The sequence below is a fragment of the Doryrhamphus excisus genome, linkage group LG20 (genome assembly GCF_037039965.1).
Source record: "Doryrhamphus excisus strain RoL-2023G ecotype Guam linkage group LG20, RoL_Dexc_Guam_v1.1, whole genome shotgun sequence".
NCBI lineage: Eukaryota > Metazoa > Chordata > Actinopteri > Syngnathiformes > Syngnathidae > Doryrhamphus > Doryrhamphus excisus.
In genome coordinates this window covers 12,964,951-12,990,968 of record NC_136376.1, presented here as the reverse complement: position 1 = coordinate 12,990,968, position 26,018 = coordinate 12,964,951, and the positions used below count along the sequence as shown (strand labels likewise).

The 26,018-nt window shown below is 42.8% G+C and overlaps 1 protein-coding gene across 1 annotated transcript; it reads right to left on the bottom strand.

Moving 5' to 3' along the window:
* Positions 1 to 612: 612 nt before the first annotated feature.
* Positions 613 to 24,997, bottom strand: spmip7 (sperm microtubule inner protein 7). Its single transcript, XM_078787424.1, has 8 exons — positions 24,989 to 24,997; positions 11,130 to 11,309; positions 10,079 to 10,135; positions 9,920 to 9,984; positions 9,556 to 9,691; positions 9,411 to 9,475; positions 8,114 to 8,221; positions 613 to 715 (listed from the first exon to the last, which is right to left on the bottom strand). The coding sequence occupies exons 1-8, from the start codon at positions 24,995 to 24,997 to the stop codon at positions 613 to 615; spliced, it is 723 nt and encodes a 240-aa protein (XP_078643550.1).
* Positions 24,998 to 26,018: the final 1,021 nt, after the last annotated feature.

Here is a 26,018-nt window from a genome sequence, read left to right as displayed (position 1 = left end):
AAACGTACTAGAAACATACTAGAAACAATAATACCGTTACTCCCAATGCTGGTGATCAGCTTGCCCAGTTGTTTTGAAACTTGGCCAAAATGTAATATTTTCATGTGAAAACATAGTCTTACATGCGGTAGCTTACATGCACAAACGACTCATCAACTGAACATTTTGATCAACTATTTTGTGTAATTTTTTTGCCATATTCTTCTCATTCCACATCAGTAATCACACATCCAAATTGTATGCTACAGACAGACTGATTATTCATACACTGTCATTTTGTATGACTGTCACATCTGGGCAGCAAACACTGTGTTTCAGTTTGCAGGGAGTGTATTTGTATTACTTTCATTTAATAGCAGAACTTTACTCATTTATCCATCTTGTAGTCATTACGAGCATCGAACACACAATTCTACGTCACAAAAAAATGCTTTGGTATCACACACACCCATACTAACATGAAAAAAGAGCTCACAATTCCAAAACCATTCATGTAAAACAAGGAATTTATGACAAGGATGCCACTCATTATTTTGAATCAATGACATTAATCATATAGTGAAAACACATTGAATGACTCCATAAAGAAGCTGACACTCTTTAAAGTCTTTTTTAAAGTTTCTTGCCTGGAACAGGAAGTGAAGGCGTCAGGGATGGGTTGAATGGCTTGATGGTCACCATGCGAGATAGGGGTGCTACGCGACCAAAAAGAGTGCTGTTTGTCTTTCACTGTCCTGTGTGTATTTTAGGCATTATAAGAGGTGCTGCCAATGTGAAAATTCCAAGAAATCATCAGCTAACAATAATTCTGTAACACAATGTGACCTCTTGTCGAATGTGTGAGCTCTGTCAAACAAAGTAGAGGTCGTCTGACCGTTGCAGCCGACCGTTAATCAATCCAAACAAGTGTGGTTTTTTTTGTTTTGGGGGAAAACTTTGGGGCAGGCCAGTGTAATCAGCAGAGGAAACAGATCTCAAGGTCTGTCGGGCACCAGGAAAATGGATTTGGGTTGTGAAAACCACGATTACCACGAGCTGCTCTGGATTCAGCCATCTGGAGCCGCCTGCTCCAAAAGCCGGTAAAATTGGCTGTGCTGGGGCCCCTGTAGGAAACAGGTTTGCAGCCACTGACACAGAGGACACTCCAAGTGCATGTGTGTGTGATGTATGATGCTGCTTGATATTAGTAGGACTATGAACGATTCAAAGAAACCAACTCATCTTTAACCATGTGAAATCATGGATTTTTTGTACAATCAAGTATTAATTGTTCTTATGGAGTCAAGTGATGCATTCATAGGTTGGTTTTATGGGTCAAATATCGTAAAATGCTGTCAATCAGACACACATTTTTATGGACCTTTTTGGTAATGGTAATGGTAATGGTAATTGTTTTATTTCATTTGAACATGCATCAGCCTCTCCGGGAATCACCACTTTATCGTGGTGGAGGGGTTTGAGTGCCCGAGTGATCCGAGGAGCTATGTTGTCTGTGGCTATATGCCCCTGGTAGGGTCTCCCAAGGCAAACAGGTCCGAGGTGACGGGACAGACCAAGAGTGATTCAGAAGACCCATATGAGCAAGAACGAGAGGAGACAAAGTACCTTGCCCGGATGTGGGATACCGGGGCCTCACCCTGGAGCCAGGCCCGGGGAAGGGGCTCGCAGGCGAGCGCCTGGTGGTCGGGCCTTCACCCGTGGAGCCGGGCCCAGCCCGAAGAAGCCACACGGGATCTCCCCCTCGTAGACCCACCACCTACGGGGGCAAGCATAAGGGTCCGGTGCAATGTGTGTTGGGTGGCGGTCAAGGGCGGGTGCTTAGGCGACCTGGTCTTCGGCGGCCAAATCTGGTTCTTGGGACATGGAATGTCACTTCGCTGGTGGGGAAGGAACCTGAACTTGTGCGAGAGGTTGAGACATTCCGACTAGACATAGTCGGACTCACCTCGACCCACAGTTTGGGTTCCGGAACCAAACTCCTCGAGAGGGGCTGGACCTTGTTCTACTCTGGAGTTGCTGCAGGGGAGAGGCGGCGAGCTGGTGTGGGCTTATTAATAGCCCCCCGGCTTGGTGCCTCTGTGTTGGAGTCAGCCCCGGTGAACGAGAGGGTCATTTCCCTACGCCTTCGGGCTGGGGAAAGGGTCCTGACTGTCATTTGTGCGTACGTACCAAATGGCAGTTCGGAGTACCCGGCCTTCTTGGAGTCCATCAGAGGGGTGCAGGAGAGCACCCCAGCTGGTGACTCCGTTGTTCTACTGGGAGACTTCAACGCCCATGTGGGCAAGTGACCTGGAGGGGCGTGATTGGGAGGAACGGCCTCCCTGATCTGAACCCGTGCGGTGTGATGTTATTGGACTTCTGTGCGAACCACAGTTTGTCCATAACTAACACCATGTTCGAACATAGGGATGTCCAGGACACCCTAGGCCGCAGGTCTATGATCGACTTTGTAGTCATATCATCAGACCTGCGTCCGCATGTTCTGGACACACGGGTGAAGAAAGGGGCTGAGCTGTCAACTGATCACCACCTGGTGGTGAGTTGGATTAGATGGCGGGGGAGGATGCTGGACAGACCTGGTAGACCCAAACGAGTAGTGAGGGTGTACTCGGAACGTCTGGCAGAGTCTCCCGTTCGTCGAGTCTTCAACTCTCACCTCCGGCAGAGCTTCACCTGCATCCCGGGGGAGGACCGGGATATTGAGTCCGAATGGGCCATATTCCGTGCCTCCATTGCTGAGGCAGCTGACCGGAGCTGCGGCCACAAGGCGGTCGGTGCCAGTCGCGGCGGCAGGCCCCGAACCAGTTGGTGGACACCAGAGGTCAGGGCTGCCGTCAAGCTGAAGAAGGAGTCCTATCGAGCCTTGATGGCTTGTGGGACTCCGGAAGCAGCTGACAGGTACCGTCAGGCCAAACGGTTTGCGGCTTCGGCGGTTGTCGAGGCAAAAACTCGGGTGTGGGAGGAATTCGGTGAGGCCATGGAGCACGACTTTCGGTCGGCCTCGAAGAGGTTCTGGCAAACAATCCGGCGCCTCAGAAAAGGGAAGCAGTGCCCAGTCCACACTGTTTACAGTGGAGACGGGGGCCTGCTGACCTCGACTGGGGATGTAGTCGGGTGGTGGAAGGAATACTTTGAGGCCCTTCTCAATCCCACTGACATACCTTCCATAGAGGAAGCAGAGTCTGAGGACACATACGTGGACAGTGCCATCATCGTGGCTGAGGTATCTGGGGTCGTTAAGACGCTCCTCAGTGGCAAAGCTCCGGGGGTGGACAAGTTCCGCCCAGAATTCCTCAAGGCTCTGGATGTTGAGGGACTGTCTTGGCTGACACGTCTCTTCAACATTGCATGGAAGTCGGGAACAGTACCTTTGGATTGGCAGACCGGGGTGGTGGTCCCCCTTTTCAAGAAGGCTGACCGGAGGGTGTGTTCCAACTACTGGGGGATCACACTCCTCAGCTTCCCTGGGAAAGTCTATTCCAGGGTGCTGGAGAGAAGGGTACGACAGTTGGCCGAACCTCTGATACAGGAGGTCCAATGCGGTTTTCGTCCTGGTCGTGGAACACTGGACCAGCTCTACACCCTCACGAGGGTGCTTGAGGGTGCATGGGAGTTTGCCCAACCAGTCTACATGTGCTTTGTGGACCTGGAAAAGGCATTCGACCGTGTCCCTCGTGGCGTCCTTTGGGGGGTGCTCCGGGAGTACGGGATTGGTGGCGCGCTACTACGTGCTATCCGGTCCTTGTACAAACGGGGCAGGAGTCTGGTTCGCATTGCCAGTAGTAAGTCGAGCCTGTTTACGGTAAACGTTGGCCTCCGCCAAGGCTGCCCTTTGTCACCGATTCTGTTCACAATTTTCATGGACAGAATTTCTAGGCGCAGCCAAGGTGTTGAGGGAGTCCAGTTCGGGGGCCTTAGAATCTCATCTCTGCTATTTGCAGATGATGTGGTTCTTATGGCTTCTTCGGGCTGCGACCTTCAGCGTTTACTGGGACGGTTTGCATCTGAGTGTGAAGCTTCTGGGATGAGACTCAGTACCTCCAAATCAAAGGCCATGGTTCTCAGTCGGAAAAGGGTGGAGTGCTCCCTCCGGGTTGAATGAGGTCCTGCCCCAGGTGGAGGAGTTTAAGTATCTCGGGGTCTTGTTCACGAGTGAGGGAAAGTGGGAGCGTGAGGTCGACAGACGGATCGGTGCAGCCTCGGCAGTAATGCGGTCGCTGAACCGGACCGTCGTGGTGAAAAGAGAGCTGAGCCGGAGGGCAAAGCTCTCAATTTACCGGTCGATCTATGTTCCCACCCTCATCTATGGTCATGAGCTTTGGGTCATGACCGAAAGAATGAGATCGCGGATACAGGCGGCTGAAATGAGTTTCCTCCGTAGGGTAGCTGGACTCACCCTAAGAGATAGGGTGAGGAGCTCAGCCATCCGGGAGGGGCTCAGAGTAGAGCCGCTTCTCCTTCACATCGAGAGGAGTCAGTTGAGGTGGCTCGGGCATCTAGTCTAGTCCGGATGCCTCCCGGACGCCTCCCTGGTGAGGTGTTCCGGGCATGCCCAGCCGGGAAAAGGCCCCGGGGCAGACCTAGGACACGCTGGAGGGACTATGTCTCACAGCTGGCCTGGGAACGCCTTGGTGTCCTCCCGGTGGAGCTGGAGGAGGTGGCCGGGGACCGGGAAGTCTGGGCTTCCCTTCTAAGACTGCTGCCCCCGCGACCCGGACCCGGATAAGCGGAGGAAAATGGATGGATGGATGGAACATGCATCAGATTACAACTGAGTGCATCACATAATCAGTTCCCAGTTCCACATGTCCAAAAGGAGTAGGAAGAAGCAAAGCTTATTAAATCCTACCCCTCCATCTGGTACTTTTACAATCAGTAACTGTTACGTTTGTTCACTTCCTGCTGTCCATAATACAGTTTAAGGCTTTAAAAAAAATTTTTTTTTAATAATTTACCTCGTACCAAAGTATGAGGTGATATGACCATACAATGACATAATGGGTACCATAGTAAGTGTCAATATAGTGATATGTATAGCATATCATGATTCAAAACTCTTCATCCTTGTATTTCATCGTTATGCATTGTTTGAGGTCCTTACTCAATCCATTCCATAGTTTGATTCCACATACTGAAATGCTATGGCTTTTTAATGTAGTCCTAGCATAGAAGTGCTAGTAGGAAGTGCTAGGGAAGTACTTCTTCCCTGAGATCATATTTCTCCTCTCTTGTAGAGAAGTATTGGATGGCATTTTTAGGGAATTGGTTATTTTTAGCCTTGAAAATTATATCAGCAAGTTTAATTGTGATTTTAGGAGTTAGTATGTTCTCTGTATTCTCTGTATTGTACTGTATGTTCTCTACATTGTGAATTATCCTTACTGACCTTTTTTGCAGTACATTTAGCGAGTGAAGATTGCTTTTATAGTTATTAGCCCATATTTCCACACAATAAGTAGGATATGGTAGAACCAGAGAGCAATAAAGAGTGTGGAGTGATTTCTGATGGGGAACAAATTTTGCTTTGTTCAATACTGAAATATTTCTGGCCACCTCATGTTGTATATTTGTAATAAGAGGTTTCTAGCTCATATTTTCATCTATGGTGATCCCCAGAAATGTATTTTCGTTCAGCCTTTCAATGTCCACACCGTCTATTTGTATTTGCTGGTACGTGTCCTTTCTGCTGTTACCAAACAGCATGATTTTAGTTTTACTTAGGTTCAAGGACAATCTATTATCATCAAACCATCTTTTTAGTGTGACCATTTCTTCTCTGACCTTTCTAATGATTTTGTCTGTACTCCCTCCAGAACAAAAACCAGTGGTATCATCCACAAATAATACCAGCTTTAAGTCTTTCGTTACTTTGGAGATATCATTGATGTACAAGTTGAACAGTTTTGGCCCCAGTATTGACCCCTGGGGAACTCCGCACGTAATATATGAACTTGCAGATATGTATTCTCCTAGCTGTACGTATTGCTTCCTGTCAGCTAAGTAGCTTTTGAACCAGTTCAGAACTAATCCTCTTATTTCGTACCTTTCTAATTTAGTTATTAGGATGTCATGATTGATTGTATCAAAGGCTTTTGTCAGATCCATGAATACTGCGGCTGCACACTTCCTCTGATCTATAGCGTTAGTGATTTCCTCCGTAATTTTAATCAGTGGCATGGAGGTAGAAATGTTAGCTCTGTATCCATACTGACTTTCTGATAGTAATTTGTTCGCATTAATAAATTTATCCAGCCTGTTGTTGAACAGCTTCTCAATAATTTTGGAGGATTGTGGTAGTAAGGAGACTGGCCGATAGTTTGTAAATTGGTGCTTATCACCATTTCTAAAAATTGGAACAACCTTTGCTGTTTTCATTCCTTGGGGAAATCTTCCGGTCTGAAAAGATAAATCACTGATGTACATCAGTGGTTCTACGATCTCGTTAACTACCGTTTTTATAGTGTCCATTTCGATTCCATTACAATCAGTTGATGTTTTTTCTTTACAATTTTTGACAATGTCGATGATTTCCTTTTTTGTTCCATCTGTCAGAAAAAACATTATTCCTGTGTGTATTTTCTTTGGTTCCCGGGAAAGACCAACATTTCTAATTTGCTTGTAAAGCAGAAAAGCTAAGGAAACCCTGAATCTTACCAGGAATGCTGAGCAAAGTTTGGTAAAAGAATGGCCAATTGTGGAGTCAACTGTCATGACAGCGTTACAGTTAGTTTTTCCCCTGCATAGACAAGTGGGCATCTGGCTAAAATGCTCAGGTTAAAATGCTCAAAAGTTTAGTTGTTCCAGCCAATCACAGGGCACATATAGACAAACAACCATTCCCACTCACATTCATACCTATGGACAATTTGGAGTCGCCATTTAACCTAGCATGTTTTTGGAATGTGGGAGGAAACCGGAGTACCCGGAGAAAACCCACACATGCACGGGGAGAACATGCAAACTCCACACAGAGATGCCCGAGCGGGGAATTGAACCCAGGGCTGCGCGCTAACCACTCATCCACTGTGCAGCCCCCATATCATATCACAACATTCCTTACAAATTCCTTAAAGAAAAAAGAAAAAATATATATATATATATATACAGTAAAGTCTCGTTATATCGATATTGTTAGGAGTCGGAAAAAATATCGATATAACCGGACTGTCGATATATCCGATCCTGCGCCGAACTGCATTAAAAGTGGGCAATAATGCACTATAATGCAATAATGTCGAGCAGCTTAAATCAATCTTTGCTTAAGGATTTCAATACCAAAAAAGAACACGGCGAACGGCTGCTTCCAGTCAACTTTATTTTTCACACTTCCACCACCAGAGCACAGCACACACACCGATTCCCGCACTTCCTGGTTCACAGGTCATGCTCAACCCGCCTCACATAGCTGGCCAAACACATGCCTGCAACAGAAGAACCAACTGTGTATAGATTCTATACACACGAGAGAAACCACGAACGCCAACATGTACATATGAAAAACAGTGATTATTGCAAGCGATAAAAAGATATCTGAATACAACACAATTAAATACATGTATTTGTACGCTTGTGTCTTCGTTGGAATAGGTGTGTATGCTATGTCAGTTGGTTCTTCTGTGGCACGGTGCATATTCATCCAATCCTGGGACGCATTTAAAATTATTAATAAATTATATGATGATAGAACACCATTTGTTTGTTTGATTGAGATTTGTCTAACAAATAAACAATACATTTTAGTATTGATAGCAGAACTTTACACAATAGTTGTTATTCCACTCTACTCAACTAAATAGTGAGGACAATGTTCTTGTGGAAAATGAAGCAGGCATTGTGAAGCAGGACATGGATCCGTGTATTGGGTTGCTCTCTAGAGGACATTTGCTGTCATTACTGCCTAGTCTGGCTGAATTTATGTTGACAGCAGCAGTAAATTAAGAACAACAGTGGGTCTGTACACATTCTTAGATTGTATACATAATTACAAATATAAAACAGTAACTGTGCAATTTTTCTTTAACTGTGACTGACCTGGACACATCAGGGACAGAGCTTGTGGAAGTGGAATTTTTCATAAAAATGTCATCATTATTGATCAAATAAAAACATGTACCGTGCTGGAGGTGTGTATGGTGGCACAATGCTCCTCTTTAAGGTCAGTGGTTGGAAATCTTCTTCCATGTTATCAATGTTATCCATGTTTTCTGAGCCAATTCTCCCACTGCACATGGATGTGAATAGACGCATTCATCCTCTAACGTTCTAGCTTTTAACGTTAGTGTTGACAGTAGGATACTCATGTGTACAGTGGAATTTGGCCTGATCTTGCACACCCACTGCAGTTGCACAACATGATTAATGTAACAAACATGTGATGGGTCTTTAACATTACACAATCAACAAGAAGCCACAAGCATAAGTCAGTGAGGCAAGTTGTAAACTTACAATTATATTGCCTTCTTGGCATCATGCCTCAGTCGAAGCTGCTGTCTCGCACACTCTTCTCCTACGAGACTATGGAGGGCAAAAATACGCATACAACCTTATCTCTTTAAAGTGTCTAACACATACTGACCCCATTAAAGGGTTGAACATATTCGCAACACTCAAGTTTGAAATAAGTACAACATCCATTCATCCATTTTCCGTGCCGCTTATCCTCACTAGAGTGGCGGGTATGCTGGAGCCTATTCCAGCTGTCATCGGGTGAGAGGCGGGGTAGGTGGCCAGCCAATCACAGGGCACATGTAGACAAACAACCATTCACACTCACATTCATACCTATGGACAATTTGGAGTGGTCAATTAACCTAGCATGGATGTTTTTAAAATGTGTGCTGTGCGCCCTTTCACCATACTTTTCCAGACATGTAACTGTAGCTATACTACTTTTCTATACTTATGTAGGAACCCAGTAAAAATGACGTATTGGAAAATAGAAGCTATTCAGTGCAGCAATACAGGATGTAACATGCAACTCTTTGTTGTTCTGTTTGTCTTGGAGCTCTTGACAACTGTACTTCAGGGGGTCCGTGAATGCACCACAGTTGTGTGGTTGGAGAGGCATGATGGAGAGATGTGTTTGCGAGTTAGAATACCTATGTGGTGTTGAAATAGCACTGCTGTTGTGTTCAGGTTGGAATAAAGTAAAAAAAAAGACTTTTTGAGGATGGTTCACTTGCGTCTTCTGTCTTAACAGACAGGCTTGCACAAGCATTAATTACACTAAAAATGTTAATGAAATTAAATAAAGAACTTAGTTACCGATGTTAAAATATCACCTCACCTGCAGTGAATATATCCAAAATATTACAAATATCTCTCAGTATGATACAGTGCAGTTCTACACCACTGAATGATGAAGCATATCTCTGTAAAGGCTCCTGTGTAAAGGCTCCTGAGTAATTTACCTAGAGGCTACATGTCCAGGAGCACCCCAATCTCCTCTGTTATTTGTTACAATTTCTCTTCCGCTCTGAAGACATAAAAGTCAAAGTTTATACGGTATGGACAAAGCAGCGGTGTTATTTATCAGATTTTTTCAACCCTGCTCACCTGCCACAGCTGAGGTTTGCTGTAGTAGCGTATTGATGAAGGACGCTCAGCCACCGGGTCAGCAATTTTCTCCAAGGTTGGCGTTGCCTTCTGGCGTCGAGGCAGCTTTGAATCCCAATCAACGTCCTCATAACTCCTGCAAATAGACAGGGACAGCCACCATGTCATGCTACAATGTAATACAGTATGATTAAAGTACACTGCCTTTATGTCCATCACTGAGCAATAGTTCATGAAAGGATAGGTGACATCATCAGGGCATAAGCCAATCATTTCTCCTAGATGCTAACTGACACTAAATACAAGACAACGTTGTCTGTGCATTCCAACATGCACCTCCTAAAAAGAAGAGTCGGATACTGACCTCTGGGTTGCAGAAGTGAATCTGATGCAACGGGTGATCGCTAAGAGTTCTGAGGATAAAACATCCTGACAGGACAACATAATGAATACTGTTATTGTTCCAAAACACAATTCTAATTCTCACACTTAAAACAGTCATTTTCAAAAAACATTTCCTTACCTGAGGTCCATTGTACTTTCGATTTGGCATCGCTTCTTCATCCACAATTCTGACGATCTGAGGCATATGTGAAGCTTGAAAACAAACCGGAACTACGTTCCTCATTACTGAAATCTGACCAGAAGTCGGCTCAATAGACAAAGTGGGAAGTAAGTCACAGTTGATGGACTACAATGTCTGTTGGCCATATGTTTGTCTATATGTGCCCTGTCATTGGCTGGTACCCAGTCCAGGGTGTACCCTGCCCCTTGCCCAAAGTCAGCTGGGATAGGCTCCAGCATACCCTTGCGACCCTAATGAAGATAAGCGGTATAGAAAATGGATGGATGTAGCACCATCAGGGAACTGCAACCAAGTCTTTTTCTGATATTCATCCATTTTCTATGCCGTTTATCCTCATTAGGTTTGCGGGGGCATGCTGGAGCCTATCCCAGCTGACTTTAGCCAAAAGGCCGGGTACAGAAAACACGCAAACTCCACACAGATTTGCCTGAGAGGAGAGTTGAACCCAGCTCTTCCCCATCTCCTGTCTGTATAGCCAACATGCTAACCACTCAAACACTGTGCAGCCTGTTTTTCTGATATATTGGCTGATTTATTTAGATTTTCCCATCATGTCAAACAAGGAAAAAGGTGTGTTTGAGGTGTGCCTCCAACTAACTCCAATGTTGTCAGGTAACCCATAGAGGAAGCGTTCCCATAATTGCAGCATTCAGCAACTAGAAAGCAACCATCCTAAAAGACTAAGACTCTGTAATATGAATGTAATATTTTAGTGCACATGTGGCTACAGAGCAACATTTAGCATTCCAGCCAAAGAGGGCAGCAAAACACTACATGTGAAGATAAGAGTTGTTTGTTGCAATGCAGCTGTGGCAGAAATACACTGCAAATAGATTTGACTGTAAAGTACATGACATTTCAGCAAATAAAATATATCTATTTGTTTTACCGGCAAGTCTGGCTCTTATTGCTGCATAAGAAATCCTCTTGGAGTTCCAGGCCTGGTCGTGTCGTGTCTTATTGCAGACAGCCTTGAGGCTGTTTTCACCTTCTCCTTGTAATGAGGGGATACCAACATCGCAGAAGCCACATGCTGGAAGCCAATAAACTTCTGCCGACCTTTGATACAGAGATCCACTTCTGCTCCAGTGGACAACTGCCAGTTGCATGGGTCCAAAGGAGGGACATCATCTCGCTTGGGAGCCAGAGGGGTATGTTGAGCTGGTCGCTGGGATCCAGAAGGTGAGTTTAAGCATCCTGGATGTGGTCTGTCTCCACCAGCACGCCGGCACACTCGAGAGTTAATACACGATGATAATGATAACACGCATGCCTGCAGTATATGTCTTGAAGGCATTCAAGTCTGTGGCCATCTTTGACACATAAGTGTGCAAGTGTGTTGCAGCACAGGTCATTAGACCGTCCCGGCCACGTGATGTAAAGTGTTGGTTGCTGGGAAACAGACTTTGTTGGCTAACCGGATCACATTGCTGACATGAAGAGGTCACACAACACCTAACGTTCTGGACATACTGTACACTAGTTGACCATAATCATTCTGTATGTTTATAAATGCTGTTCTAGTTTTCACCACAGTACAATGAAATGCTTTTGATCAATCGTCAGGAATGTTCCCACAAGATGCTTTAGTTTGCCAACTTTAAACAATGACTTCATATCTTTAGACTGGAGAAAAAAGGTCATCTTTGAAAGATTACTGTGCTCTGCCATTTACAATACACGGTGGACTAGTGGTTAGCAGATTGGCTGGTTGAATCTCTGGGTGGAGTTGGCACATTCTCCCTGTGCATGCGTGGGTTTTCTCCAGTTACTCCAGATTACTCCCACATTCCCAAAATATGCATGTTAACTTAATTGGAGGCTATTAATTGTCTATTTGGGGGCACGGCGACCGAGTGGTTAGCACGCAGTTCAATTCCACCGTCGGCCATCTCTGTGTGGAGTTTGCATGTTCTCCCCGTGCATGCGTGGGTTTTCTCCGGGTACTCCGGTTTCCTCCCACATTCCAAAAACATGCTAGGTTAATTGGCCACTCCAAATTGTCCATAGGTATGAATGTGAGTGTGAATGGGTGTTTGTCTATATGTGCCCTGTAATTGGCTGGCGACCAGTCCAGGGTGTACCCCGCCTCTCTCCCAAAGACAGCTGGGATAGGCTCCAGCACCCCTGTGACCCTCGTCAGTTGGTAGAAAATGAATGAATGATTATGTAATTGTCTATTTGGGCCCCATGACTGGCAATTAGTCCAGTGCCTACCCCGCCTCTGGCCCAAATCAGCTGGGATAGGCTTCAGCAGTTGTTACCCTAATGACGACAAGCGGTATAAAAAAAACAGATCGTTGAATGGATTTTTAGAGCTTGTATACTCAATAGGGTGTGATCGACCCAAGAGAGCCGTGCACCCTCAAAAAACAATCAAATAACCACTAGATGGCGTGCTTGAACTAGCAGAAAACTCAAGAATCCCTTTTCCAGTTAACTATATAAGCACTATTTATCGCAGAAGAATGGATCCCTGTTGGATCCATGATGGTTTTAAAATGGCACAGTAGCATAAACCTGTAACCTCAGTCACACCCTCTAAAGTCCCTAGAAACAGGATGAGGTGTTTTCTTCCTCTTTGCCTGCAGGCCAGCTCACAGAAAATAATGCTTCGTTTTTAACAGCAAACATAATTATGTAAATTACAGGGATGTAAAACAAATGTTTATTTTACAAAGGGCATAATCTGGTGAATGCACTGGCTTGAAAGAGCTGTCTTCTATTCATTGGAGCAAAAAACACAAAACCCCAGAAATGACTAGAGTATGTGGCTGAGCGCTTATTAATGGCTTTGCCTGGATTTACTAAATTGCGTTGTGTAAACATATACATACATGTACACACACAGGCGTGTGCTGCAGTTTCACTCAGTAGTGACTAAAACATTGGGGGTGGGTAGCATTTTGATGTGAGAGCATTTATTCATGTTAATGTGTCAGAGATGATGCTGATGCTTGCTGATGGATGACTTTCACTCAGGCTGTCATTTGCAAATATGAACACCCACGGGCTGTTGAAAGGGATGTGTTAAAAATAGTCTAATTATGAGTTATTGCGATGGTGGTGAATGTGTCACCCATAGAAATTCTCCCTTGAAAAAAAGGAGGGCAGATATGACACTTGTCAGATGTGATGGGGGGCCCTTCTTAAAATGGCACTGTTGACAAAAACACGCTATTTGTTGCATGCCTGGTGAGAACCTTACGCTGATTGTATATTAATGCCGCTGTTATGAATACAGTTATGTTGAGATAGCCGCATGATTTATTACATCTGGAGTACTTTAATTATCCACACCACATCCCCAAATCTTTGTTTGCCAATTATTTCAGTTTCCTGTATATTGTTGCAGAAATATGAATAGAAATCCAGCCTGCAGATGCTATAAAGCGTTGCAGGGAGTCAGATATTTCTGGAGGGAGGCGTCATTACCATCAGAGCAGTCTGTGTCTGAATCCTGAGTTATTAGTTGGCTTGTGTGGCTTTTTCAAGCATCCTCTGCTATCTCTGAAAATATTTACTAGCCAAGATAGTGGACCCGATGCTGCAGTGCGGTTAATTTGCACAGGCTAGATGTGTCTGCTCGGAACTGATACTCTAGATTGATCATCGTTCTTGTTGCTGCTGCTGCTGCTGCAGAGGGTCGTTAAAGCAAAATAACAATTGGATGGCGGTGACAATATGGGCAGCTACTGCTGTTGGCCTTTTAAGTCTTTTGGTCTTTTAAGTTATAAGAGCAGATTGGCTCAGTAAGTCACCCAATGGTCTTTTTAGTTGGAAAAAATTGGTGGTGCACCAAATCACTTAAAGAGACCATATGCAATGAGCAATGAGCCCCCCAACTGCCCAGAGGGCTCTCACGTTCTATCAATGAATAAGCTGTATCCTGTATAAAATAAACCCAAATTAATAGTAGGATTAATAGTTGTCACGTTTAGGCATGGCTATGACCCCAGGATGCAGACATAGGACAGTAGTGCAGGTAAAAATCATTTCTTTTAATGTTTTTTCTTTTAATTCCAGATAAGCAGAGAGAACGGCTACTGGCCAAACAAAGCAAACAAATGGCAGGAAGGAGCACACACCTGAACTAAATAGAAGGGAGTGAAATTAGAAACAGGTGTGGGAGATCGGAAAACGGAAACGAGGCAAGACAGGAAGTGAATAAAAAAATAAGAGCATCCAAAGAGAAATTAAACTAAAAAGGGAACATAAACACACTGTCACGCAGGAACCAACACAGGGCGTGACAATATAGTAGGTCAAAAAGTTGTTACAATCTTAACTAGTGCTATAAAATCACAACTAGAAGTGCTAATTTCATAACATTTCATCAGTGGTTATTTACTGAACCAGTGTACCAATCTGCTCTGTAATTTATCATCAAAATTTATTTCCAGTATGTCAATAAACTGAATGTTAATACATTGTTCTTCAATGAAGCACCCTGTGGATGTTGAGACTCTTAAAACGACATTTGATTTGTTGGGAAAACAAAGCATTCCAGCCATCGATCCATTTTCTATGCCACTAATCTTCACGAGGGTATGCTGGATATAACAAATGATTATTACAGTACCATGTAATTACATGGTACTACATTGTACCATATACATTGTACTACATGGTAGTGGCAGCCTTGCACATCGATAAGAATCAACCACGGACATCATCAGTTCTTAAGTATAGCCATTGGCCACGCCTCATCCTGTTTAGGGCCAGTAGATGTCCAGAACTGCTGCGCCTATAGACTGCACTGGCAGGCAATGTGTCAGACGGACACGCACTAAGACAATGATTGCAAAAACAGCACTAAAAGAATTACGAGACAGGATTTTTTTATACACATTATTTTTGCATGCAGCATATCATATATTTATAGTCCTAGTCCAAAGTTTGGGCACACTAGCTCATGCTGCTGAGAGGGAGTCCTACCTTTTCCATACACATTACCTTCAGTCCTTATCAGAGAATGCAGTAATCATCAGGTGGTTTTTCTCATCTTAATATGCCGGGATTCAGAGGCGCTCTTGTTATGGGGGGGGGGGGGTTGGTTTATTTCAAAAATGCATTCAATGTTATATTGAAATACACCACATGTTCACAATTCCCAGTTCAACATATCTAAAAAGAAGCAGAAGAAGCAGAGTATATTAAATTCTACCCCATCTCCATATAACTCCAGTAACTAGTTCAGTTCTAGATTTTGTTCATTCCTCCACCCTGCAAACTCTCCCATTTCTGCAGCTACCAAATGTACTCGTCCAGTGCTCAGTGCCCCGTGCCCCAGCCACCCCCGCACACCCCACTGCCCTCCAACAGGGAGCATTGTCATTCAAACAGACCCTGATCATTAGGCCACAGACATGTCATCAACATGCATTCAAGGTGAGACCTAATAACCAGCCATCAGGACCTCATCATTGCCAGGCCCTAAACAGGACGCTCCCAAAATGCCATCTGCAGTCAAATGTCACTCTTAATATTGTATAATATTGAATATATCGCAGGCCAAGAGTCTCAAACATATGTTATTTCACCATGAAAACGTTAAATAATCGGGTGCACAATTTCAAAAAAAGAGGTGAAATGCAGAAAAGGAAATAAAGTAAGGAGCTATGACATAGATATTATGTCATAGATATTATGGGGCGGATGTGATAAAAATAAGCTAACGTTACTTGGTCGCTAATATGCAGTGGCAGTTTCTGGCATGTGCGTTATGTACAAGCCCACAGAGCAGCCTTGATGAAGGGGCACCGTGCACCCCTGCCAGAAAAGAATAAATAAATTGCACAGTGAAATGTTTTTGTGTCTTGTCAAGGGTGTGGAGGCTTGAGCTTTTACTTTACTGTAACTGTTGTCTTGTCTGATATAACAAACATGTAATGAGGCAACACACCTTTCGTATTCATTGTCCTGCTGTAGAACCCAAGTTGGTTTCAGCTTGAGGTCACCAACAGATGGCCGAACATTCTCCTTCAGGATTCATGGTTCCTTTTATCACAGCAAGTCTTCGAGGTCCTGAAGCAGCAACAGCGACAGACATCACACTACCACCACCATATTTAACTGTTCATATGATGTTCTTTTTCTGAAATGCGGTGTTACTTTTACGCCAGATGTAATGGGGGACACACCTTGCAAAAAGTTAAACTTTTGTCTAGTCAGACCAAAGAGATGAGCCTTAATGTTCTTTTTGGTCTGCAATGGTTTTGGTCTTGGACCGCTGCCTTGCAGGCCACTTTTGCCTAGTGTCTTTCTTATGGTGGAGTCATGAACACCGATCTTAAAAGAGGCAGTTTTTTGGATGTTCTTGCGGGGTCTTTTGTCACCTCTTGGATGAATCATCGCTGCACTCCTGGGGCCATTTTGGTTGGCCGGCCACTCCTGGGAAGGTTCACCACTGTTCCACGTTGTCACCATTTGTGGATAATGGCTCTCACTGTGTTTTGCTGGAGTCCCAAAGCTTTAGAAATGGCTTTACAACCTTTCCCAGACTGATAGGTCTCAATTAAGTTGTGTTTTAACAAGGGGGGTAATCACTTTTTCACACAGGGCCATGTAGGTTTTTCTCCCTTCATAATAAGTTGCATTTAAAAACAGCATTTTGTGTTCAGTTGTGTGTGTGGACACGCTACACAGGCAGCTGTGAATGATCAATCAGCATTTTATACAATAATTAGGAGGTCTTGCTGTATGATTCCATCTAAGTGATGCAGTGCCTCAGTAGCACTGGCAGCAAAGCCCACATCATGTTTCTACCTCCACCAAGCTCGACAGTTGGTATAGTAACAGGGTTGAAATTCTCAACTTGACTCCTCCGAACACACTTTTTGTCATTGTGGCCAAACACAAATAGCTCAATCCTTATCCAAAAGGTCAAATATTATTTTATTGATATCATTATGGTTTCAGGCCATAGCTCCATGTGATCATCACATTAAAAAGGCAGCGCATTACAACAAGGAGGTTCAGTGAGCTCTATTTTAGGGTGTGTGCAGCTCCCTTGGACCGTTTGGAAAAATGTGAGTGCGTAGATGAAGCTCCCCTGAGCAACGTGGGCAGCTATGTCCTCAGAGAGGGGGGCCGGAGGCTTCGGCGTATTGTTGCTTCCCTGCTCTCTCGCCACTGCCGTGCTCCACTTGTCATCCTCAGTTAGCTCAACAAAGTAATGAGTATGCCACTGTACATTTTTCATGAGGGGGTGGGAGTGAAAAATCTGCTTCTTATAATGCTTTTAATATGGTTTCCCCACACACTCTTCACCCCGTCCCCCGCAGAACACCCTCCGGGCTAACATGATGCTGCATAAGCATGTTTAATGGTAACATTCCCTGCGGGAGAGTCAGCATGATGCAATGTCACTTTTGGTGATGAATATGTTGACTACAGCAAATACACAAGCAGCTGTACATCATGAGAAAACTAGATACAAAGGCAAGGAATTATAGCAAATTGAGGTCTCATGTTAACAAAACAGAATGAAAAAAAGAATGTTAACCTTCATTGTCATTATGCTGCAATTAACAATATTGAGATTTATCAAATATTAAATTAAACAAAATATGACTGTCTTTAGGCTGCACGGAGGTCGAGTGGTTAGTGCGCAGGCCACACAGCTAGGAAACCCAACTGGATTTTATGTCGGTAAGAATATAAAAATATGTGATAATACAGGTGAAATGTACAGAATACCATCGTCTGTCTGCTTCACTGATAACGTTTGTACGTCTCCCGCTGAGATTTTGGATTTAGTTCAATTCCACCCTCGGCCATCTCTGTGTGGAGTTTGCATGTTCTCCCCGTGCAGGCGTGGGTTTTCTCCGGGTACTCCGGTTTCCTCCCACATTCCAAAAACATGCTAGGTTAATTGGCCACTCCAAATTATCCAAATTAATTATTATTATAGGTGTGAATGTGAGTGTGAATGGTTGTTTGTCTATATGTGCCCTGTGATTGGCTGGTGACCAGTCCACGGTGTACCCCGCTTCTCGCCGGAAAACAGCTGGCATAGGCTTCAGCAACCCCGCGACCCTCGTGACGATAAGCGGTAGAAAATGAATGAATGAATAAATGTTTTACAGTAAATGATTTCATGGGTTCATTTTCCTTTCATCCACCAGTCAGTGATAATGCACTCATTATTATTATTCTACAGCTATGACATTCCATTTTTGTATTCACAGAACACGCTCATATGCATGAAAAAGTCAGCTTACTTCAGAAAAGGAAAAACAAATCACTTCAATCAGCATGATCTCACAGATGCGAAATATGTCACCACTGCCATAAATCAAAATTTAATTGTCCCGCCCTTCATTGTGGCACAACACAACCGCAGTTTTTCTTGTGCTTGAACCCATTGTTCCATTAAAACACACAGATTGTAAAGCAAATCCAATATGCCTCATCATTCACAACAAAAGCATTTCAAAAAACATTGTGCACAAAAATGGATCCAGGCAAATGAATATCAATATCATCTTTTTTATCACAATTATTTTTAGAATGTCAGACTTTTACATTTGTGTATGGTAATCTGGGAATTCAACAAAGCAAATGCATTAAGCACCCTACAACACAATGGAGGTAATGTGAAAAGAATAGCAGTAGAAAACAAAATATAGAGAAAAAGCCCAGGCTGCTGAAATACATCATCCCATTCAGGCAACCTCTCGACAAGGGCAAACGATGATTGATGACAGGGTCAATGATTGTTGCCACAATTTCATTCTATACCAGAGCTTTATTTGCTTTTTCAACGAGGTGTGTAAGCTCGTCATCCTCTTCTGTCGTGCTTTTGGCCGCTTTGATTCATGCTTTCTAATATTAATAGAGGCAGTATGTTTTACTTTCCGATTAGTTGTGATGGTATCCATCAAGACTAAATAGATATGACATAACAGGCCCAAGTTAGTTTGTTCAATAATGTAGTGGTCAAAGACATTTTATGTCCCATTTTTTAAGAGTTAGCAAAATTGAGTCAAACACAAAGTAACCTGAGTTCTAAAAAGTTATTCAATCATTATTAGTCAATATCGTGATCCAAGCCATTTGTATTGAGTTATGGGCTCCTGTAGAGCAGCTACACACAATAACCAACACAGAAAGCTTTCTAGTTCTTCTAGAATTTGCACCTATTCAGCTGTATTTCTTTGGATTTTGTGCTTCCTGCAAAAACGGTATGTTTTAATGTATTCCACCAATGGCCCGCCTCCAGACACGCTTAGAACAACTGGTTTGTGCCGCTAGCTTGGAAACCCAACTTTACAGGAGTTGATAAACGGTATAGGAGTTGATACAGTGCTGTATCTTTTTAAAATATAAAATTCCTTTAACAGCCATATGTGTTGGATTCCGAATCCGATCTGGAAGTAGAGACTGGATAGTCTGACCTTTCTTAAGAAAAGAGGTTACTTCAAGACATTTCTCAATAGCATTTAGAAAGGTCAGAGAGCTCACACTAAAAAGATGGTTTGATGATAATAGATTGTCCTTGAACCTAAGTAAAACTAAAATCATGCTGTTTGGTAACAGCAGAAAGGACACACACCAGCAAATACAAATAGACGGTGTAGACATTGAAAGGGTGAAGGAAAATACATTTCTGGGGATCACAATAGATGAAAATATGAGCTGTTCAGTATTGAACAAAGCAAAATTTGTTCTCAATCAGAAATCACTCCACACTCTTTATTGCTCTCTGGTTCTACCATATCTTACTTATTGTGTGGAAATATGGGCTAATAACTATAAAAGCAATCTTCACCCGCTAAATGTACTGCAAAAAAGGTCAGTAAGGGTAATTCATAATGCCGCCTACAGAGAACATACTAACTCCTTATTTCTAAAATCACAAATACTTAAACTTGCTGATATAGTTAATTTCCAAACAGCTAAAATAATGCATAAGGCTAAAAATAACCAATTACCTAAAAATGTCATCCAATACTTCTCTACAAGAGAGGAGAAATATGATCTCATGGAAGAACTATTTGAAACACTTCTATGCTAGGACTACGTTATGCTAGCCATAGCTTTTCAGTATGTGGAAGCAAACTATGGAATGGATTGAGTAAGGACCTCAAACAATGCACAACGATGAGCCAATTCCAGAAACAATACAAGCAGTTGATGTTTGCTAAATACAAGGATGAAGAGTCTTGAACCAGTCATGATGTGCTATATATATCACTATATTGACACTTACTATGGTACCCATTATGTCATTGTATGGTCATATCACCTGGTACTTCGGTACGAGGTGCATTATTAAAACAAACAAACGAACAAACAAACCAAAAAAACCTTAAACTGTATTATGGAAAGCAGGAAGTGAACAAATGTAACAGCTACTGATTGTAAAAGTACCAGATGGAGGGGTAGGATTTAATAAGCTTTGCTTCTTCCTACTCCTTTTGGACATGTGGAACTGTGAACTGATTATGTGATGCACTCAATTGTAATCTGATGCATGTTCAAATGAAATAAAACAATTACCATTACTATTTAGCATCTACAACATTGGTAATGTCTAATGTTACCAGGGACTACCGGTGTTTAAAGAATTCAGGTAGAAACACTAATTGTGGTGGGAAACAGTTATTAGCAACCCCGCTCCCTGTATGCAACTGTTACTTACTGCTTGCTCTTCTGACTCTTCCACACGACCGAGTAACGTTGGAAAGGTGTAGGGCATCAGCAAGTTTGTGGGCTAGTCCAGCTACATAGTGGCCCATGTTCATGAAATAGTCCAGTGTAAAATGCCGTTCACAGATTAAAATACATTTCTGTTGCTGGTAGGGAATCAGGAACTCCAACGACAAATGAGGGAGGGAAGAGAGATTATCTGGCTTACAGACATGCCCATATAAGTAAATCACCTCCTCTGTGACATCACAAAACTTCTTTCAGGGCTCACTTTCAAATATGTAAAACTCATTATCTGAAAATTCGGCATCATTTAACACAAGAATACAACATTCTAACTACATTTATAGGTCAGAAAAGTCGGAAAAGCGTAATAGATTCGCTTTACATTAAATGCTAACCATCAAAAACATTTTTCTATGGTCCACATTCGAGGAAACTAGCCCACTCTCAAGTGTTTTCATTTAATTCATTCATTTCACTTCCAACAGCAATGTTGAAAAATAAACAGTAAAACTTTCCAACTGAAATACAATTTTAGGTCTCCAGCAGAAGCAGCAACTAAGGTCAACATAAGTGCTGAAATTATTATTCCTGGTCACAGCACACGCTTGTGGAACCACTTGTCAGGCAAAGTTCATTGGGCTCAACAATAACGGCCACAGAGGCCAATGAAAACAATAGCAAATACGTGGATCCTTGAATAATTTGGATTTTATGTCGGTAAGAATGTAAAAATATGTGATAATACAGGTGAAATGTACAGAATACCATTGTCTGTCTGCTTCACTGACAACGTTTGTATGTCTCCCGCTGAGATTTTGCATTTAGTTCAATTCCAGCCTCGGACATCCCTGTGTGGCGTTTGCATGTTCTCCTCGCGCATGCGTGGGTTTTCTCTGGGTACTCCGATTTCCTCCCACATTCCAAAATCATGCTAGGTTAATTGGCCACTCCAAATTGTCCATAGGTATGGTAAATTGTCCGTAGGTGAGTGTGAATGGTTGTTTGTCTATATGTGCCCTGTGATTGGCTGGCCACGACCACCGGCTCTCGCCCGAAGACAGCTGAGATAGGCTCCAGCACCCCCTGGGACCCTTGTGAGGACAAAAAAATGAATGAATGAATAATACTTTCAATATGCAGAAATATGCAAGTGAGAAAGATCGAAAGGACTTAAATGTTGAATGGAGGAGAAGGTCAACATCAAGCCACAATTTCATGCAGACTGTTGAGTATTGAGAAACCACTCAAAGAGACATCTGCAGTTGGAGGGAGAAGTGGCTCCATTTCTTTATTCAACAGCATGACCAGGAGTTATTCCATCTTTGGACAACCCTCTGTCTATTGAAGTGGTCCTTTCGGCAGACCCTGAGCTTGTGGAAGGGGTGCACTCCATACGTAGGAAATTTAGCAAAACATGTTATGAAAGGGCTGGGTGTACCCCGCCTCTCACCTGAAGACAGCTGGGATAGGCTCCAGCACGCCCCGGGACCCTTGTGAGGATAAGCGGTTGAAAATGAATGAATGAATGAATGAATGAATGTTATGAAATAACACCTGTTGAACCTCAGGTCAAATTCAATTGTGCTACACCGTGCCGTTGGAGTACACATACTACCATAAAATCCCCCCCCTGGGCAATATCTTCAAAATGTCCCTTGTTTATATCCCTGTGCCTCGATAGGGGAAGGCTTTATTTTGATGGGCCAATCACATGTGAGGACAGACCAGGCCAAGCAGGTAAGATGGGGTAGTCACATTTAAATGCAGGCGTGAAATGAGTGGAAAGATGCTAACATTTTTTTCCCTAACAGAGGTACTTTAGTATAAAAGCAATGAATACAAACAAATGCTTATCATCACAGAGACTTTTGTTGCTGCATGTTAGCCCCTTTCGCCCACCAAATTATTCACATTGAATGCTACAATTTTATATGGGAAAAAAGAATCCCTTTGGTGGACCACGTCCTGGGAAACTAGCACACCCCCTGACACTCTGAATACAATTTGAAATGTATTCAAATTGAATACTATGGTTGGCGACAGCTGAGTATTAGATGTGAAATACATGCTGTGTCTTCTACTTCCTCCATGCCTCAACCACAAAGGGTAACATGTATTGGAGAGAAAGGAAGTGAAGTGTCTAAATGTGGCGTACAGGACGCTAAAAGTGAAGCATATCAACAGACTTTCTCTCTTACCTCAAATATCTGCTGGTCCCTCACTTCTGTCACTAAGTTGGCCCAAACTGCACAAACAGGCTATTTTTTATTCCCAATAAGAACAAAGTAAAACCTCTTCTTTTGAACCATAAACACAGAGGAGAGAGCCTCAGGGTGGACACCCATGGTTAAAAGCTATACTTTGTCTCCAGCTTGGTATTTCAAGTTGTTTGGGAACAAAATGGGAAAGCAAACTGAGCCCAGTTGTTTGCATTCAGAAACTTTTCATGCACATAATATCCTCAGGGAGCCGCATGACCGTTTGAGCCAGCAGCTCGTACATGTGTGCTCTCCCAGTATGGATCAAGACATGAATGATGAATTACCATAGAGGGAAGAAGAAGAAGAAGAAGAAAAAAACCTGGGGCTGAATGTTGTCTGCAAATACAAACACTTAATATTCCTCAGGGCTGAGACAAAAGCGGCCTTTTTCATTCTTGACAGCAGCATATGCAGAAGTATGCAGCTCAGCAAAGCTCTTCTGACTCGAACCCCCCACACCCTTTAAAAAGTCTTCAGTAAGCAGGTCACATTGGCTCCGTAAACTTGTCTGTTGTGGATGAAATGCTACCATCAAAGACGCTCTAAGCCTTGTCACTCACCACCCATAACAACCTGTGATGGATTGGATGGCCACAGGCAACTCGCCCTTGCCTGTTCAACCCATGCATGTTATCTGAAGAAAATAGAAGAACCCTATCAAGAAAAAAAAAGTATTTGTTGCCCATGTGGCACTCTTCCTATGCTCAAGCTCTCGCTCCTTTTACACAGACAAAAATAGTCCTCAGCTAGTAAGATCCCAAGTAAGGAGGGCTAAATTGCGTGAACAAACAAAAAATTTGCCTGCACTATTAGTCGGAGTGTTGCGGGTGATCTACAATGATTGCTTGCACAATTTTCACAGGTTCAAAAGTGGTAGAGAGGATTGAAAATGAAAAATGGCGTGTCAAGCATTGAGTCGGAGGGCTTGATGGAGAATGCAAATAAACACACACATAAACACATTTCTCCAGCAGAGACATTGCATCATCCTAATAATATTATAGTATGTTATAGTAGTGAATTTGATCATTTCATATACACCAATTCCTTCTTAATTGGGGCTAATTTGTTCCAGACTCGATTGTGATTGAATACACAGTACATTTCTGTGAAGTAGGATTCCTTATTTATGAATATTTTTTCAAAAGCATTGTGTTTTTAGATCATAGAGAAACTGTTTACAACATTCTAAATAAAGTTTTTAACCTCATTAGAGCCCTGTAGGCATTAAATAACACCCCTATAGTCTGTCTAGTCTAGTCACCTTTACACACATATTACCCAATATAATAGATATGCTAACAGAAAATAAGCCAGCGTGTTGCTGAAAAGGTGTTAGTGGAGCTGAGTGAGGCGGTGGACAGGAAGTGAGGTCATAAGTTGTAGCTCAGTGTCGGTATTTTAGTTAATTTAGCCATTTTTACGCCTGAAATGCTTAATTTAGGAAGATATAATAGGCCATATTCAACAAATAAATATAATACTATAAATAAAATGAATTATTGAAAAACAACTACAAGTATGTCACGGTGTGGTATGTCGGCATTGCGTCGTGACCCAGGATGCAGAGAGGATCCAAATGCAGGTAAAAAGTCTTTGTTTAATTATAATTTTAAAAAAACACGGCAACTGGCCAAACCAAACAAACAATTGACAGACAACAAACCGACAAAGGGAGAAGCACGCACTTGAATTAAGTAGGGAACAGAAAATTAGAGGCAGGTGTGTGAAACAAGTAAAGGTGTGAGCAAATGGAAAGGAGCAACAAAGGAAGTGGCAACAAAATAAGGGCATGGAAACAGGAACTAAGGCATAGAAGGAACTTAACAAGCTGTCACGGAGGCTAACTCCCAAATCCTGACAACAGTATACAGCGTTATCTATTCTCATTACTTAGCTGTATAGCCTGGTGAAATCCACAAACCTGCGCCATGGAGGGCTGAAAGGTTTTCTTTCCAGCCGGTCACTAAAGCAGTCTGAGGGAAGGAGCTCATCAATTAAATCACCTGCTGGAGAAAATGGTTGGAGAGAAATCCTCCAGTGTCTGGCCCTTCATTGAGCCTGATGAAAGGAAATGCAGTATTGCAAGGAGTCTCTACTACTTTTATTTCTCACAGTCCTAATATATTGCTACGCGCATAATGCACCAGTTCCCCCTGCCTTTCAATCGTGCTAAAATATGACTACAAACAGTTTTAGGTTTGATTAATTATACATTACAGGTGGTAAATGATTACATTTACAACTACTACCGTTGTTTTGCACGTTCAGATAATGCCAGTCTTCTTTTGAATAAAATCGGGCCCATTGCTACAAATGTATGACTTAAAGCACAATTTCATCCGTCAACCTCAGAAGAATCTACAATGTGAAAATCTGGGCAATGGCAGAGAAGGAAAGCAGGACTTATAATACTAAATCTATAAAAGGCAATTTAAGGCTTCAGCCTTGTGAGAAGGCGCTCAATGGTGAAGCAATTCACACAGATTGATCAAGGTCAAATGGGAGCAACACGTATGTCTCCATGGTGGGAGCATGTGAAACCATCAGGGGGTTTCAAAGTTGGATTGAGTGGATTCAAGGAGACAGGCTTAAAAATAAATCCAGGAAGTGCAAATAGAATCCTCAAAGTGTTTTAACCACATTTAGCAGCCGTGTGGAGAGTTTTAAAAGTCATCATATTACCAGTGCAATTTTAATGAAAAAAGTTAGCGTGAGAAAAGCTGATCTTATAGCAGAAATATTTGGTTGTGTGAAAATCCACAAACGAACGGCGTTCCTAAAAATCCAATCCTGAGTAGCAAGCTTAAATGTCCTGACAGATGAGGAGGTTTTGTTTATTTTAATTGATCCTTGTTAAAAACTCATTTCCCCCTCTCCAATTGAAATGAATGCGGCACATCTGCCATTAAAAATGTAGAACCTACAACCCTTGGTGTTGCGGTCTTCCTCTC